The sequence below is a fragment of the Ahaetulla prasina genome, chromosome 1, assembly GCF_028640845.1.
Source record: "Ahaetulla prasina isolate Xishuangbanna chromosome 1, ASM2864084v1, whole genome shotgun sequence".
NCBI classification, from domain to species: domain Eukaryota; kingdom Metazoa; phylum Chordata; class Lepidosauria; order Squamata; family Colubridae; genus Ahaetulla; species Ahaetulla prasina.
The window spans coordinates 360,403,788-360,421,880 of NC_080539.1; the positions used below are offsets into that span (position 1 = coordinate 360,403,788).

General features: G+C 46.0%; 1 protein-coding gene across 2 annotated transcripts in view; it reads right to left on the minus strand.

The window, feature by feature from the left end:
* The window catches only part of LOC131188210 (tropomyosin-like), a 32,231-nt gene that overhangs the window by 10,110 nt on the left and 4,028 nt on the right, over positions 1 to 18,093 (minus strand). Inside the window, exons 2-5 of one of the 2 annotated variants that reach the window (XM_058163303.1) lie at positions 12,394 to 12,448; positions 9,692 to 9,752; positions 6,637 to 6,792; positions 4,250 to 6,077 (exon numbers count right to left, since the gene is read on the minus strand). In XM_058163303.1, the coding sequence (XP_058019286.1) occupies positions 6,056 to 6,077; positions 6,637 to 6,792; positions 9,692 to 9,752; positions 12,394 to 12,448 (294 nt within the window). In that variant the 3' untranslated portion in view covers positions 4,250 to 6,055. Of the gene's footprint in view, positions 1 to 4,249; positions 6,078 to 6,636; positions 6,793 to 9,691; positions 9,753 to 12,393; positions 12,449 to 18,093 lie in introns of those variants that run through there. The other variant, XM_058163302.1, reaches the window with a different exon arrangement.

The window sequence follows — 18,093 nt, forward strand, 5'->3', positions numbered from 1 at the left end:
CACATGCTCTTTGCTTGCGCATTACATCCGGGTGGGTGGGCGGAGCCTCCTGCAGTTACCACTACCGGTTCGCCCGAACTGGACAATACCGGCTGAATTCCACCTCTGGTTCTAGGTGTTGTGTCTTGCCCGCTCTCACCGCAGCCGGGGCCTTCTTATCTGCTTCCGAACGCTGAGGAATGTCCTAGTATGCCTCCCGGCCCCAGCCCTGGCTCCATGCCCAGGCAAACGGAGCAACTAGACCCCTCCCCCTCCCCCACAGCATGTGAGCCTGAGGGAGGTCAATTACCAACAGCTGCCGACTGGAGTGACCCTCGCTTCAGAAGAATTGATAGGCGGCGGCGTCAGAAGGAAGGGAGGGGCAGGCCTGGATAAGTGCTGAGTCATGGAGCCACACCCCATGGCCTATATAAAGGACCTGCTTTCTGGCATTCTCTGAGTCAGGCAAAGTCTAAACATATCTTGCTGAAGTCACTTTCTGGTCTCCTGCCTGCCCTGAGGACTTTGCTAGGACTTTGGCAGAGCTGCAGAGGCACGCCTGATTCGGATTTCCCTGACCCGGCCGTCAGTGGAGGAATGGGACACGACACTAGGTAGAAACCAGGAGAGTGTGAGTTCTAGTCCCACCTTAAGCCTGAAAGCTGGCTGGGTGACTTTGGGACAGTCACTCTCTCCCAGTCTAATCTACCTCACAGTGGTGTTGCTGTGGGGAAAATAGAAGGAGAAAGGAGTACAGGTAGTCCTGTAGTACAGGTAGTCCTCAAGTTATGACCAGAACTGAGTCCAAAATTTAGATTGTGAAGTGAAACCTTTGTTAATTGAGTTTCTCCCATTTTATGACTTTTCTTGCCACATTTCTTAAGCAGATCACTGCAGTTGTTAAATTAATAACAACTGGTTGTTAAGGGAATGTCATTTCCCCACTGACTTTGCACGCCAGAAGGTCGCAAAAGGGATCACATGACCCTGGGGACACTGCAACCGTCGTAAATGTGAATCAGTTGTCAAACATCTGAATGCAATTCACGTGACCATGGGGATGTTGCAACAGTCATAAATGTGAACAATGATCATAAGTCACTTTTTTCAGTGCCATTATAATTTTGAACGGTCACTAAGTGAACTGTTGTAAGCCAAGGGCTACCTGTATTAGGAATATTCTCCACCTTGAGTTATTCATAAACAATAATAGGGGTGGGATAAACAAAATCAAATACATAAATAGAATTAATATGCCGCCCATCTCACTATTTTTTGTATGGCATTGTTTTCTGCTTACTGAAGGATGGTTGGGGAGTAACACCACAGTCAGAGGGATCATAGCCCCATTGATAAGCAAGAGGTCTCCCGGCAGTGATGGGTTTCACATTATGTTACTACCGGTTCGCCCAGCGCACACATGCTCGCTTCGTGCGCACTCCTGCCTTCCGCACATGTGCTTTGATCCTTCGTACCTTCTACGCATGCGCCCAGCCTCAAAAACATGCCTAAATAGGATAGCATAGAGCTGGGGCGGGTGGGCAGGCCCACCTGCGATTTCCACTACCAGTTCAGGTGAACTGGTCCGAACCGGCTGAACCACCTCTGTCTCCTGGGTCACCCAGTGGGGGAATTAAAAAAAAAAAGATGGTGGCTATGAATACTCAATTGAGGCTTTCCTGTCTGTTTTCTAGATGTGCCATAAACAAAACAAATGTAAAAAGGTTACATTGACATCTGTGAGCTCATGGATCCCACCTTAGCTTTTTTGACCACCTCGGATGGCTTCAGGCCTGAACTACACAACACAGCTAGAGGTAGCCTTCGACTTACGGCCCCAACTGGGACCAGAATCTACATTGCTAAGTTGTTGTGAGTTGCTCTTTTAGGACCATTTTTGCCATGGTTTTTGAGCAAATCACTGCAGTTGTTAAATGAATCATTCAGTCATTAAGTGAATCCAGCTCTCTGCCTTGACTTTGCTTGTCATAAGCCGGCTGGGAAAATTGCAAATGGCAATCACATGGACTCCAGGACATTGCAACCAGTGGTGGGTTTCAATTTTTTTTTTACTACCGGCTCTGTGGGTGTGGCTTGGTGGATGTGGCATGACTTGGTGGGTGTGGCTTGGTGGGCGTGGCAGGGGAAGGATACTGTAAAATCTCGATTCCCTCCCCAATCCAGGGGAAGGTTACTGCAAATTCCACATTTCCTCCCCATCAGCTGGGACTTGGGAGGTAAATAATAGATAGGGGTGGGGCCAGACAGAATTTTTACTACCGGTTCTCTGAACTACTCAAAATTTCCACTACCAGTTGTCCAAAACTGGTCAGAACCTGCTGAAACCCATCTCTGATTGCAACCCACAATAAATACATGCTGGTTCCCAAGCTCCCAAATTTTGATCATGCTGCAGCAGTTGTAAGTGCAAGGACCAGTTGTAAGTTACTTTTTTCCGTGCTGTTCTAACGTCAAACAGTTGCTAAATAATTTTTTGTAAATCAGGGACTACTTGCACTTATTTAGCTGTTTCTCTTTTTTTGTTTGGCTGCTCACTTGCTTAAAAATAAATAAGTCACAGGTAGCAAATATTCAGTTTGCATTTTAATTTTAATTTATCCAATTTAGATTTCCAGCTCCTGAATGTAAATTAAAGCACAATTAACTTGTTATCCAGACTTTTCTGTTTTTGGAAAGGTTTATACATGTAGTCCCAAGTACTCATGGTCCTGAACCATATAACTCACAATGCAAGCTCCATCTTTTACGTCAAAATTGTACACCCAACAGGGTAGACCAAGCCAAGAAATCAGTTGCACATAAGGCTGAACTGCTTTTATTAAGATCAATTAGAATAACAGAACCTTGCAAATTGGATTCTGCTGTACTTCCTCCTCGTCCTTATTGTTCTGTGAATTAGGGAAGTATTTGCCTGAGCCACTTCAGAATGGGATTTTGTTCAACTCTTTTTACCTAGGGGTCTAGGGGTCTCCAAACTTGGCAATTTTAAGACTTGTGGACTAACTCATGCTGGGTGGGGAAATCTGGGAATTGAAGTCTAGAAAACCTGCCATGCTTGTGTCACTGATCTCTTCAGGAGATCTTTCTGGTTGATCTAGCCCAGACCTCCAATGGATCTCTTAATTTTCAGATTTGGGGCTGAGCTCTCCTGGTGATGAGGTCTCTGGACCTCATCTCCTTGGTAAAATGAGGACCCAGATTGTTAGAATATGCTGATATTTGTAAAGCACTTGGAAAGTGATGTAAAGCACTATGGAGCAGTATGTAAGTTTAAGTGCTATCGCTATCCTTGTTAGTATTATGGAAGTCTTCTGAAGGCCTATGGAGTGGATGTGATAGTTGCTGGTGAAGTAGATGGTGCCATGTGATGGGATGAGAAGGACATTGTGGAGTTTTGTTGCATTTTATAAGTTTTAAACGTAATACCATATGGAAGAATTGTAAATTGTTAGTTTGACTGAAGCTTCCATGGAGGGGCATAGAAGCAGAGATGGGTTTCAACAGGTTCTGACCAGTTCTGGAGACCCAGTAGTGGAAATTTTGAGTAATTTGGAGAACTGGTAGTAAAAATTCTGTCTGGCCCCGCCCCCATCTATTATCTACCTCCCAAGTCCCAGCTGATGGGGAGGAAATGTGGCTTTTGCAGTAATCTTCCCCTGGATTGGGGAGGGAATGGAGATTTTACAGTATCTTTCCCCTGGAGTGGGGAGGGAATGGAGATTTTACAGTATCCTTCCCCTGCCACGCCCACCAAGCCACACCCACCAAGTCAGGCAACACCCATTAAGCCACACCCACAGAACTAGTAGTAAAAAAATTTGAAACCTACCACTGCATAGAAGCATGGGAGAACTAATTAAGCACACAATTGGGAGAATTATGCAAAAGCCTCATTGGATTAGGAAAATTGCTTGCCAAAATACCCCTTATGCATGCCATTAATTATAATAACTGTAATTTAGAGATACAAGAGAAATGGGAAGAAATAGCTTTCACCAAAGGAAGGTTTGGGATATTATCCTTAACTATAAGAGAATGACTTTTATCCAAACAAATTAAACCATGTTCATGAATCTTAGCTCATACTACACAATGGCTGGATACCCAATCCAATTTTAGTAGATCCTATTTTGAAGAAACAAATGATTCAAGGTTGCCGAATATTTGAGAAGGGTTAAATCGAGATTTATTGTGGATAGTTCCTAGACAACAAACCTCTGCCTTAAAGATGAGGACACAGTTATATAGGTAAGTATTATTGTATTTTTATTTCACAGGTTGTGGTTTACTTGAAATATTAGTATATTATAAAAAATAATGATAATAACAAAATCTGTGCATTGACAACATTTCTATTTGTCAATTACAACAGGCCACACTGCTTAGATCCACACTTAAGTTATGCCGATATATTATGATTGTCTTGGTTCTTGAGAAGAACACAATTTGCCAGCTAAAGAACTGGGAAAGTGTGATTTCACATTGCTGTGTTTATAATCATAGTAACAGAAAATGAAGAAGCTAAAGTGCTCTGGGACTTAAGAATTCAAACAGGCACCTGCCACATAACATGCTAGACCCGTGATGACGAACCAGTGGCACACAGTGCCCTCTCTCTGTGGGCATGCGAACCATCACCCCAGTTCAGCTCTGCTGCGCATGTGTGTGTGCCTCCCGCCAGCCAGCTGGTCTTCGAGTCTCTGCCGTGCATGCGTGGGGATGGGGCGCATGCGGGGGGCCTGCGTGCACATGTGTGGAGGGTGGGGGCTTGTGGGGGCTGCACACGCATTGGGAGTTCAGGCACGCACCCATGCATTAGCGCATGCATGAATGCGCGCTTTGGATACTCGGTCCGCGAAAGGTTAGCCATCACAATTAAACTTAACAATTGTTAACAATTGTTGATAAGAAAAACAAAGTTCAGATAGTGGATGTGGCAGTACCTGGAGACAGCAGAATAGAAGAGAAAGAACAGAGAAGGTGACAAAATACAAAGACCTGCAAATAGAAATAGAGAAACTGTGGCAAACGAAAGCAAAGATAGAGTACTGTTAATACAGGTAGTTCTCAACTTATGACCGCAATGGAGCCCAAAATTTCATTTGTTAAGTGAATGCTGCCCCATTTTACGGCCTTTCTTGTCACGGTTGTTAAGTGAATCACTTCAGTTGTGAAGTTAGTGCCACAATTGTGAAATGAATCTGGTTTCCACACTGACTTTGCTTGTCAGAAGGTTGCAGAAGTTGATCACATGACCCCAGGACACTGGAACCGTCATAAATACAAGTCAGTTGCCAAGTGACTGAATTTTGATCAGGGATGCTTCAATGGTTGTAAGTGTGAAAGTAAGTCAATTTTTTTCAATGCTATTGTAACTTTGAACAGTCACTAAACAAACTGCTGTAAGTGAAGGACTACCTGTAATAGGAATCTTGGCAGCAATCCCAAAACAACTGGAGCATCATTAAAGGAGAATATTTGTAGTTCGGGGTCTTTGGTGCTCTCTGTATTTGGTTGAAGCACCCCTTGAACACCATCGGCATTGAGAAAATCACCACCAGTCAATTGCAAAAGGCAGCTTTTCTCAGAACAGCTTACAATCAGGACATAAAACCATCAGGCCTCCGCATCTGCCTATCCCAAGTCAGGACTTGATAGAATAGAATAGAATAGAATAGAATAGAATTTTATTGGCCAAGTGTGATTGGACACACAAGGAATTTGTCTTGGTGCATATGCTCTCAGTGTACATAAAAGAAAAGATACGTTCATCAAGGTACAACATTTACAACACAATTGATGATCAATATATCAATATAAATCATAAGGATTGCCAGCAACAAGTTATAGTCATACAGTCATAAGTGGAAAGAGATTGGTGATGGGAACTATGAAACGATTAATAGTAGTGCAGATTCAGTAAATAGTCTGACAGTGTTGAGGGAATTATTTGTTTAGCAGAGTGATGGCCTTCGGGAAAAAACTGTTCTTGTGTCTAGTTGTTCTGGTGTGCAGTGCTCTATAGTGTCGTTTTGAGGGTAGGAGTTGAAACAGTTTATGTCCAGGATGCGAGGGATCTGCAATAGGTGGATAAAAATGCCAAATCCAGGCCAAACATGTGGCTGACTATGTGACCAACCATAATAGCAATAGCAGTAGCACTTAGACTTATATACCGCTTCACAGTGCTCTTACAGCCCTTTCTAAGCGGTTTACAGAGTCATCCTATTGCCCCCAACAACAATCTGGGTCCTCATTTTACCGACCTCGGAAGGATGGAAGGCTGAGTCAACCTTGAGCCTGGTGAGATTCGAACTGCCGAATTACAGGCAGCCGGCAGTCAGCAGAAGTAGCCTGCAGTGCTGCATTCTAACCACTGTGCACCCGTGGCTCTAAATAATACATTTAAAGTACAGCTTTCAACAATTTAGGAAAGTTAAAAAAAATAAAAAATAAAATAAAAATATATCTCTGTTGGGAAACAAACCCGGTGCTTGACAAAGATGTTTATATTTCAAATAGGCAAGTAAGAAGGAGTAGTGTTTCCTTTCCCGCAAGCAGTACTCTGATTTTAAGCTGCCGCCGTGTCCGCAGTTTATTCCAGGACTTCTTGAATGGCAACGCTACTGCTCTTACCTGCAACATTTGACATAGCAGATGAAAAGGAACAAAATCACACACGCCCAGGACACGATAGCTCCATCTTCTAAGATATTTTCAATGGGATGCTTTTTCTGCTGCTGGCTTCCAATTTGATATTGTAAGTTCATGATTCTGTTCTCATATTCATCTCTAGAAGAGAAAGGAAGAGTTCAGAGACAAGGCACTGATTATTATTATTTTTATTATTATTATTTATTAGATTTCTATACCACCCTTCTCCCGAAGGACTCAGGGCGGTGTACAGCCAGAATAAAAACCCAAACAATACAATATACAATTAAAACAAAATTAAAAAAACTTATTATACAATTGGCCGAAAACTTTAAAACATTTAAAATTCTAAAAACCCATTAAAATTCATATAAAATTTAGAAATATAAAATATAGATTTAAAAATACAACAAAATTTAAGCCAGCCCCGCGTGAGTAAATAAATACGTTTTCAATTCGCGGCGAAAAGTCCAAAGGTCAGATATTTGGCGTAAACCAGGGGGAAGTTCGTTCCAGAGGGTAGGAGCCCCCACAGAGAAGGATCTTCCCCTGGGGGCTGCCAGCCGACATTGTTTGGCGGACGGCACCCTGAGAAGTCCCTCTCTGTGTGAGCGTACGGGTCGGTGGGAGGCATGAGGTAACAGTAGGCGGTCCCGTAAGTACCCAGGCCCTAAGCCATGGAGCGCTTTAAAGGTAGTAACCAAAACCTTAAAGTGCACCCGAGAGACCACAGGCAGCCAGTGCAGTCTGCGCAGGAGTGGTGTTATATGGGAGCTACGTGGAGCTCCCTCTATCACCCGCGCAGCTGCATTCTGGACTAACTGAAGCCTCCGAGTGCACTTCAAGGGGAGCCCCATGTAGAGAGCATTGCAATAATCCAAGCGAGAGGTGACAAGAGCATGAGTGACTGTGCATAAGGCATCCCGATCAAGGAAGGGGCGCAACTGGCAAACCAGGCGAACCTGGTGAAAAGCCCTCCTGGAGACGGCCGTCAAATGATCTTCAAACGACAGCCGTTCATCCAGGAGAACACCCAAGTTGCGCACCCTTTCCTTTGGGGCCAATAACTCGCCTCCAACAGTCAGCCGCGGCTGCAGCTGACTGAATCGGGGTGCCGGCATCCACAGCCACTCCGTCTTGGAGGGATTGAGCTTGAGCCTGTTCCTCCCCATCCAGACCCGTACGGCTTCCAAACACCGGGACAGCACTTCAACAGCTTCGTTGGGGTGGCCCGGGGTGGAGAAGTACAGCTGAGTGTCGTCAGCGTACAGCTGGTATCTCACCCCAAAGCCACTGATGATCTCACCCAGCGGCTTCATATAGATGTTGAACAGGAGGGGCGAGAGAATCGACCCCTGCAGCACCCCACAAGTGAGGCGCCTTGCGGCCGACCTCTGCCCCCCTGTCAACACCGTCTGCGACCGGTCAGAGAGATAGGAGGAGAACCACCGATAAACGGTGCCTCCCACTCCCAATCCCCCCAACCGGTGCAGCAAGATACCATGATCAATGGTATCAAAAACCGCTGAGAGATCTAACAGGACCAGGGCAGAGGAATAACCCCTGTCTCTGGCCCTCCAGAGATCATCCACCAACGTGACCAAAGCTGTCTCCGGGTTGGAAGCCGGACTGGAACGGGTCTAAATAGACAGCTTCATCCAAGTATTGGGGCAGCTGCTGCGCCACAGCACTTTCTACAACCTTCACAACAAAGCGAAGGTTGGAGACCGGACGATAATTACCCAAAATAGCTGGGTCCAGGGAAGGCTTCTTGAGGAGGGGTCTCACCACCGCCTCTTTCAAGGCGGCAGGGAAAACCCCTTCCAACAAAGAAGCGTTGATAATCCCCTGGAGCCAGCCTCGTGTCACCTCCTGTGTGGCCAGCACCAACCAGGAAGGGCACGCGTCCAGTAAACATGTAGTGGCATGGAGCCTCCCCAACAACCTGTCCACGTCCTCGGGAGTCACAAGATCAAACTCATCCCAAACAATCTCGACAAGATGTGGCTCCGCCCTCTCACTTGGATCATCCCAATTTCGGTCCAGACCATCCCAGAGCTGAGCGATTTTATCGTATAGATAACCAATAAACTCCTCGGCACGTCCCTGCAAAGGGTCATCCCGCACCTCCTGATGAAAGAGAGAGCGGGTCACCCGAAACAGGGCAGCCGGGCGGTTATCTGCCGACGCAATGAGGGTGGAAGCGTAAGAACGCTTCGCCTCCCTCATTGCCACTAGGTAGGTCTTAGAATAAGACCTAACTAGTGTCCGATCAGCTTCGGAACGACTGGACCTCCAGGTACTCTCTAGGCGTCTTCTCCAACGTTTCATCTCCCTCAGCCCCTCGGAGAACCAAGGGGCCGGCTGAGATCTGCGCCGGGTCAGAGGCCGCAAAGGCACGACACGGTCCAAAGCTCCAGCCGCGGCCTGTTCTCAGGCCACAACTAGTTCTTCAGCCGTGCTGTGGGCCAGATTATGTCATTGCAGATATCCTCTTGACTCTTTTGTTCCAACCCCATAAACACTCCTCAGAGGGTTCATTAGAGTCTATTGATTGGACCGTACAGTTGCCTGTGATAACAGGTCTCTTGACAAATGATGTCCCTCCATACCCATATCACAGAGACACGGACCGTAGAATTGTTTCCATCTCTTATACCAGTGGTGGGTTGCTACTAGTTCGCCCTGAATCAGGCGAACCGGTAGCGAAGGTGGTGGGAGGCTCCGCCAGGGGTGAAATGCTCCTGGTTTGGACCGGATCGCCTGATCCAGTAGCGATGGTGGCGGGTGGTTCGGAGAACCGGTAGAAAAAATCCCTCCCCCCCCCCGATGCCCAGCTGAGCCACACGATCATCAGAGCCATTTTTTTAAACTTTTAAAAGCATTTTTTCTTTGGCCGAAAAATGCTTTTAAAAGTAAAAAAAAGCCTCTGATGATTGCGTAGCTCAGCTGGGATCATCAGAGCCTTTTAAAAGCATTTTTTCTACAACCTTTTTAGCCTGTGAATTCCAGCAACAAGCAAAGTTCTGTTTGTTACCTTTCATGTCTAACATTGACATGTTCTTGTTCTATCTGCCGCTGAAGCGCTGCTATTTTGTCTAAAAAGAAAAAGGAAAATACTATGTTACCCAAATGGTATTTCACTTCCTCTTATACATACGTGCAAGGCATAGGGTCACAAAAGTAGAATCCATTGTTGCTGAACTACTTGTTCCCAGCATTCCATCTATTGGCAATGCAGGCTAACATGGGGCCCACTATAGATGGCTTCGCCCAGCTTACGCCCACACATGTTGGCACTAAAAAGACCTTCCCCTTCTCGCATCTTACCCATGCTATAAGTTCCTTTACCATGTCATTCATGATGCCTTCAGCTGATCCCCAGCCCATGTCATTAAACAGCTTTTTCAAAACTGTTGAGTTTTGAAAGAACACCAGGTAGTGCTAAGTAATGCCGAAGAACACCAAAGTAAATGGACATGGGCTACATGCCCTTTTAAAACTGCCTAGCGGCAAGTTTATCTATTAAAACAGGCTGGCAGAGGTTAGGATTTCAGAACGAGTGCTAAACCAATACTCTCCTGAAAACCTGGTGTAGAAAATCAGCACACACACCCCTCCAGAATAATTAAATATTCTGGGAACTATTAAAAAGGCAGAATATTATATTTCCCTCAAGGAGAAATGGAGAAACATGCTCTTGGAGACAGAAAGCAAATCAGCAGTTTTTGGAAATGTAGATTTGGTAATCCATTCAAGATAGGATAATTAGAAGCAGCCATTACCCAAGATCCAAGACAGGAAAAAGCCATTAAGCCACACTAGGAATTGCCCAGCACAAGCCCCTTCACTGCATCACCCTCACAAACTTCAACCAAATTTAGCTCAGACAAACACCTAGGATTTGTACTTTGCCTATAGAGCCAGCTATGACCACTACATAACCCCTACATGACCCCATGGAAGTCTGACAACAGCCAATAGACTACATGCTCTTGCACAGGAACAGGAAGCTCAAGTGCAAAACCTGAAAGAAAAAACCCTTCGCTCTCAACTCCAGGTGGGCAGCTGCCCAGAACCCATGTGGTTCTGCTTCTTCATTAAACCATCTTTCCAATCAGCCTCCATGTTTCCAGTGTCTTTCTCCAAGCTTGGAACTGAACCGGATAGATATTTCTCCAACATTGGTAAAGCAGAAAGGCATCTATATAAACTTGCCACTTTAGAGTTTTTAGAGATCAGTCAGTACACTTAGTGGCACAGTGATTAGAATATAGTATGACAGGCAAATTCTGCTCACAACCTGGAGTTTGTTGTGAGCTGACTCAAGGTTGACTCAGCCTTTCATCCTCCCGAGGTCAGTAAAATGAGGACCCCGATTGTTGGGGGCAATATGCTGACTCTGTAAACCACTTAGAGAGGGCTGTGAAGTACTGTGAAGCAGTATATAAGTTTAAGTGCTTTTGCTAAACTGGCAAATTTTGACATAAAGTTCAGTGCGGATGTAGAGAAGGCCTGCAGCAGGTCTACAGCTAACCCTGTATTCTCTTGCTTTGCTGTGGGCAGTAAAGCAAGATTAACAACTTCGGCCACTTGCCAAAACTGACCAGCAATCCATGGCCATCTCACATTGCAAGTTGTGAACTGCGGACAGTCTCCCATTATCTGGTGACATTAAGAAAGATGGAAAGCAACAAAACTGTTAAATCAGTATTTCTCAACCCTGGCAACTATAAGATGTGTGGACTTCAAGGCTTGAACTCCACACATTTTAAAGTTGCCAAGGTTGAGAAATACTGCGTTAACTATTACTTGTAGCAGGGATGTCAAACTTGATTTCATTGCGGGCCACATAAGGATTGTGTTTGACCTCAGGGGGATGAGTGGGTGTTGCTGGGGTGGGCGTGGCCAGCTCGGCACCCTGCAGCTCGCGCGTGGCTCTCCCAGGCTCTGTTTTCGCTGGCAGAGAGCTTCAGGAGGCCATCGCAGCCAAAAATGGAGCACTAGAGGGCTGCACGCAGTCCTCCCGAACTCCGTTTTCGCTGGCAGAGGCACCATGGGTCAATTCGCTGTTTCCAGGGCAGCCCCATGGCCCAGATTTAGCACACTGCAGGCCACATCCGGCCCCCAGGTCTTGAGTTTGACACCCCTGACTTATAGTAATTCTATTCTGTTTTCTGCCAACTTAAGGATGAGTGGAAAGTTGTTTAATCTGGAAGTTAAACCCTATGCCACCAGACTTGAAATTCTGGGTTTAGAAAATTTAGAACTACGCCACCTTCAGTATGACTTGAGCATAGCTCATAAAATCATCTGCTACAATGTCCTACCTGTCAATGACTACTTCAGCTTCAACCGCAACAATACACAACCACACAATAGATACAAACTTAAAGTGAACCTCTCCAAACTCAATTGCAGAAAATATGACTTCAGTAGCAGAGTTGTTAATGCCTGGAATGCACTACCAGACTCTGTGGTCTCATCCCAAAATCCCCAAAACTTTAACCTGACTGTCTACCTCACCCCATTTCTAAGAGGAGTAAGGGGTGTGCATAAGAGCACCAGCGTGCCTACCGTCCCTGTCCTAATGTTCCCTTTAATTGTATTCATTTTATGTATTCAATTCATGCTTATACTTATATATATTATCTAATATGTACTCGACAAAATAAATAAATAAAATAAATAAAAGTGGAGAAAATCCTATATTAGGTCAGCCACATTGTTATCACTTACCTTCGTATTCTTTAATTTTACTACCTGGAGACTTCAGTTTTTCTTCCAACGTGTTCTAATGGGGGAAAGAAAAGCAACACAAAACGGAATGATCACATGATTCAAAAATGTGTATTTTGCTCTAGTCATTACCAAAGAACATGAAGAAATAAGTTGCATCAGGTAATAATCAATTAGATGTCTAGAATTTCATACTTCCACCTCTCACAATATAGAAACCTTCAAATTTCTAGGTTCTATCATATCACAAGATCTAAAATGGACAGCTAACATCAAAAACATCATTAAAAAAGGACAACAAAGAATGTTCTTTCTGCGCCAACTCAGTAAGCTCAAACTGCCCAAGGAGCTGCTGATTCAGTTCTACAGAGGAATTATTGAGTCTGTCATTTGCACCTCTATAACTGTCTGGTTCGGTTCTGCAACCCAACAAGAAAAACACAGACTTCAGAGGATAATTAGAACTGCAGAAAAAATAATTGCTACCAACCTGCCTTCCATTGAGGACCTGTATACTGCACGAATCAAGAAGAGGGCCTTGAAAATATTTACAGACCCCTCGCATCCTGGACATAAACTGTTTCAACTCCTACCCTCAAAACGACGCTATAGAGCACTGCACACCAGAACAACTAGACACAAGAACAGTTTTTTCCCAAAGGCCATCACTCTGCTAAACAAATAATTCCATCAACACTGTCAAACTATTTACTGAATCTGCACTACTATTAATTTTCTCATAGTTCCCATCACCAATCTCTTTCCACTTATGACTGTATGACTATAACTTGTTGCTGGCAATCCTTATGATTTATATTGATATATTGACCATCAATTGTGTTGTAAATGTTGTAGCTTGGTGAACGTATCTTTTCTTTTATGTACACTGAGAGCATATGCACCAAGACAAATTCCTTGTGTGTCCAATCACACTTGGCCAATAAAAATTCTATTCTATTCTAAAATTAGGAAATAAATGCCATGACAGCTGGGATCTCAAAACTATATACCTATTGGGTTGGTTGAATAGATTTTTAAGTTCCTTCCAATGCTTATTTCAATTGTTCTGTTATGCTATATTATATCTCACAATTGTCAAATAGTTTTTTTCTTTCTAATGTTCCAAATGAGTAATTCATTTTTCATTCCATGCAATTCTCCATGTAATTCTGTACACATGAAGCATGTAAAATAAGAAAAGAGATACAACACATGGATCAGTTCCAAGATTTCTGAAATTCATGTAGGTTCATCCAAAAACCTCATGCAGTCTAAAAATTCTTCTGTATATATCTAAGTAACATGTTTTCCATTCGTTCATAAACTTCAACCTAAACAGATATTTAGAGTAAATTGTTTTCAAACAATTTAAATTCAAACAATTTACTCACAAAATTTGGCAAAGCAGTTCTCTTTCAAATTCAGGTGGGTCAAATTCAAGCTGAGTTAAACCAAAAACTGGAAGTTACGGGTAGCACCATCCACCTCTCTACTAACCTTTATGTGTAAACTGTAACTTTAGAAATAATTGCTCTAATCTGAACCAAACAACAGCACTTCACCATGAAATGCGAAAGACTGTGATCTGGCGTGTTGTGTGCCTGGTTGTGATTGTGACTGTCCCTTTTAATGGGATGTTGCTCTTCACAACTAAACTTAGATGGAGGAAACCATCACTCAGATGGCTGATAGGTTCACCAATGAACAAACTGTCCTGAATAGGTTGGGTTTTCACTGGATGTTTTTAAAGCAATCTGTCTACCGGCCCACATTGAACCAACAAAGTACTGATAGATTGCATCCATAAACTTTAATGAAGAGGCCTTTATCCTCCAATGCAATGTTTCTCAACCTCAGTAACTTTAAGACATATGGACTTCAACTCCCAGAATTCCTTGACTCGCAGTCCACACTTCTTAAAATTACTGAGATTGAATCACACCCTCCAGTAGATTGATTCAAGCCAATAGCAACAATATTTATTATTATTTACCCTTGAAAAAATAAAAACAACTGCAACTTCTGTTGGTATGCCAAAAGATCTGGAAAAGTCACTGGGCACAATAGGAATGGACAGAATCTCAAGTCATCACTTTCAAAAATTTGCATCACTTGGAACAGTGTGTGTGTACAGGTAGTCCTCAACTTACAACCGTTCATTTAGTGACCGTTCAAAGTTACAACGGCACTGAAAAAAGTGACTTAGGACTACTTTTCACACTTACGACTTTTGTGGCAGCCCCACGATCCTGGAATCAAAATTCAGATGCTTGGCAACTGGTTCATACTTATGATAGTTGCTGTGTCGCAAGATCATGGGATCCCCTTTTGTGACCTTCTGACAAGCAAAATCAATGGGGGGAGAGCCAGATTCTGTGTAACAACAGATTCTTAGTAACAACTGTGTTACTAAGTTATCAACTGCAGCGATTCACTTAGCAATTGTGGCACGAAATGGGGGAAAACTCACTTAACAGATGTCTCACTGAACAACAGAAATTTTGGGATCAATTGTGGTCGTAAGTCAAGAACTACCTGTATTACAACAATGTCTATTTATTTATTTATTTATTTATTCAAATTTATATACCGCCCTATCTCCCGAAGGACTCAGGGCGGTGTACAGGCATTTAAAAAACATATAAATACAATATAAAACAATTAAAAAACTGATTCTAAGAAGCCCGTAAATTTAGAATTAAAATATCAAGTAAAACCCAATTTAAAACCAATAATTTAAAATCTAGCTCAGCCCTGCACAATTAAATAAATACGTTTTAAGCCAGCGGAAGGTCCGGAGGCCCGAGAGCTGACGAAGTCCGGGGGGTAGTTCATTCCAGAGGGTGGGGGCCCCCACAGAGAAGGCCCTTCCCCTGGGTGTCGCCAGACGACATTGCCGCGCCGACGGCACCCTGAGGAGACCCTCTCTGTGAGAGCGCACGGGTCGGTGAGAGATATTCGGTAGCAGTAGGCGGTCCCGTAAGTAACCCGGCCCAATGCCATGGGCGCTTTAAAGGTGGTCACCAAAACCTTGAAGCGCACCCGAAAGCCACAGGTAGCCAGTGCAGCCTGCGCAGGATGGTGTTATACGGAGCCACGGGGCTCCATCTATCACCCGCAGCCGCATTCTGGACTAACTGCAGCCTCCGGATGCCCTTCAAGGAGCCCCATGTAGAGAGCATTGCAGTAATCAGGCGAGATGTCACGAGTGCATGAGTGACCGTGCATAGGGCATCCCGGTCCAGAAAGGGGCGCAACTGGCGCACCAGGCGAACCTGGTAGAACGCTCTCCTGGAGACGGACGTCAAATGGTCTTCTAGAGACAGCCGTTCATCCAGGAGGACGCCTAAGTTGCGGACCCTTTCCATCGGGGCCAATGACTCGCCACCGATGGTCAGCCGCGGATTTAGCTGACTGTATCGGGATGCCGGCACCCACAGCCACTCTGTCTTGGAGGGATTGAGCTTGAGCCTATTTCTCCCCATCCAGACCCATACGGCCTCCAGGCACCGGGACAGCACTTCGATAGCTTCGTTGGGGTGGTCCGGTGTAGAAAAGTACAGCTGGGTGTCATCCGCATACAGCTGGTACTTCACACCGAAACCACTGATGATCTCACCCAGCGGCTTCATGTAGATAAAGAACAGAAGGCGAGAGGATCGACCCCGCGGCACCCCACAAGTGAGGCGCCCGGGCCGACCTCTGCCCCCGTCAACATCGACTGCGACCGGTCGGAGAGATAGGAGGAGAACCACCGATAAACGGTGCCTCCCACTCCCAATCCTCCAACCGGCGCAGCAGGATACCATGGTCGATGGTATCGAAAGCCGCTGAGAGGTCTAATAGGACCAGGGCAGAGGAGCAACCCCTGTCCCTGGCCCTCCAGAGATCATCCACCAACGCGACCAAAGCCGCTCCGTGCTGTAACCGGCCGAAACCGGACTGGAACGGGTCTAGATAGACAGTTTCATCCAGGTGTAAGGGAAATTGATATGCCACCATATTTCTACAACCTTCGCCAAGCGAAGGTTGGAGACCGGACGATAATTACCTAAAACAGCCGGGTCCAGGAAGGCTTCTTAAGGAGGGGCCTCACCACCGCCTCTTTCAAGGCGGCCGGAAGACACCTCCACCAAAGAAGCAGTCGAATCGCTTGAGCCAGCCTCGTGTCACCTCTCGAGTGGCCAGCACCAGCCAAGAGGGGCACGGGTCCAGTAAACACGTGGTGGCATTCAACCTACCCAACAACCTGTCCATGTCCTCGGAGCCACAGGGTCAAACTCATCCCACACAATGTCACCAAGACCGCCTCGCATCTCGCCAGATTACTGCAATCTTGGTCCAGACCATCCCGAAGCTGAACGATTTTATCGTATAGATAACCGTTAAACTCCTCAGCACGCCCCTGCAACGGGTCATCCCGCCCCTGGTGTAGGAGGGAGCGAGTCACCCAAACAGGGCGGCTGGGCGGTTATCTGCCGATGCAATGAGGGAGGAGGCGTAGCTACGCCTCGCTTCCTCAATGCCACTAGGTAAGTCCTAGTATAGGACTTCACTAGTGTCCGATCAGCTTCGAACGGCTAGACCTCCAGAGACTCTCCAGGCGTCTTCTCCGCGCTTCATCCTCTCAGCTCCTCGGAGAACCAAGGAGCCGGTTGGGACCCGCGCCGGGTCAGAGGCCGCAAAGGCACGACACGGTCCAAGGCCCCGCCGCGCCTGTTCCCAGGCCGCAACAAGTTCCTCAGTCGAGCCGTGAGCCAGACCTCAGGAAATGGCCCAAGCTCCGTCCGAACCCATCCGGTCCATCAGGCGCCTGGGAGGGAACCAACGTGTCGGCTCCGTCTCCCTGCGGTGGTGAATGGCGGTCAGAAAGTCCAGGCGAAGAAGAGAGTGATCTGACCATGACAAAGGTTCAATGACTAATTCCTTTAAGTCCAGATCTCTCAACCACTGACCAGAGACGAAAATCAGGTCCAGGGTGGCAACCCCAATGTGAGTAGGGCCATCAACTACTTGGGTCATGTCCAAGGCCGTCATGGAAGCCATGAACTCCCGAGCTGCTGTCGATGACGAGCCGGACGATGGCAGTTAAAGTCCCCATGACTAAAAGTCGGGGGGTCTCAACTGCCACCCCAGCCAGCACCTCCAGGAGCTCGGGCAGGGCAGCTGTCACGCAGCAAGGAGCCAGGTACGTGATCAGCATACCCATCTGACACCTATGACCCCATCTCACAAAGAGGGATTCGCACCCGGCAATCTGAGGTACAGTGGTCTCCCTCGGCTCTAGACTCTCTCTAATCACAACCGCCACCCCCCCACCCCTACCCTGGGCCCTCGGCTGATGGAATGCACGGAAACCCGGCGGGCACAACTCAACCAGGGGCACGCCCCCTTCAGTGCCCAACCAGGTCTCCGTAATGCCCATAAGGTCCGCGGAACCCCCCTGTATAAGGTCACAAACGAGGGGGGCTTTGTTCACCACGGACCGGGCATTGCACAACATCAGCCGGAGGCCCAAGCTCTTCAACTTCCCTAAATCTTTTGGGAGGATCTGCTGGTCAAATGTATCACAGCAACAACAATATTGATGTGTGTCAATAGGTAAAGGTTCCCCTTGCACATATGTGCTAGTCGTTCCCAACTCTAGGGGGCGGTGCTCATCTCCATTTCAAAGCCGAAGAGCCAGCGCTGTCTGAAGAC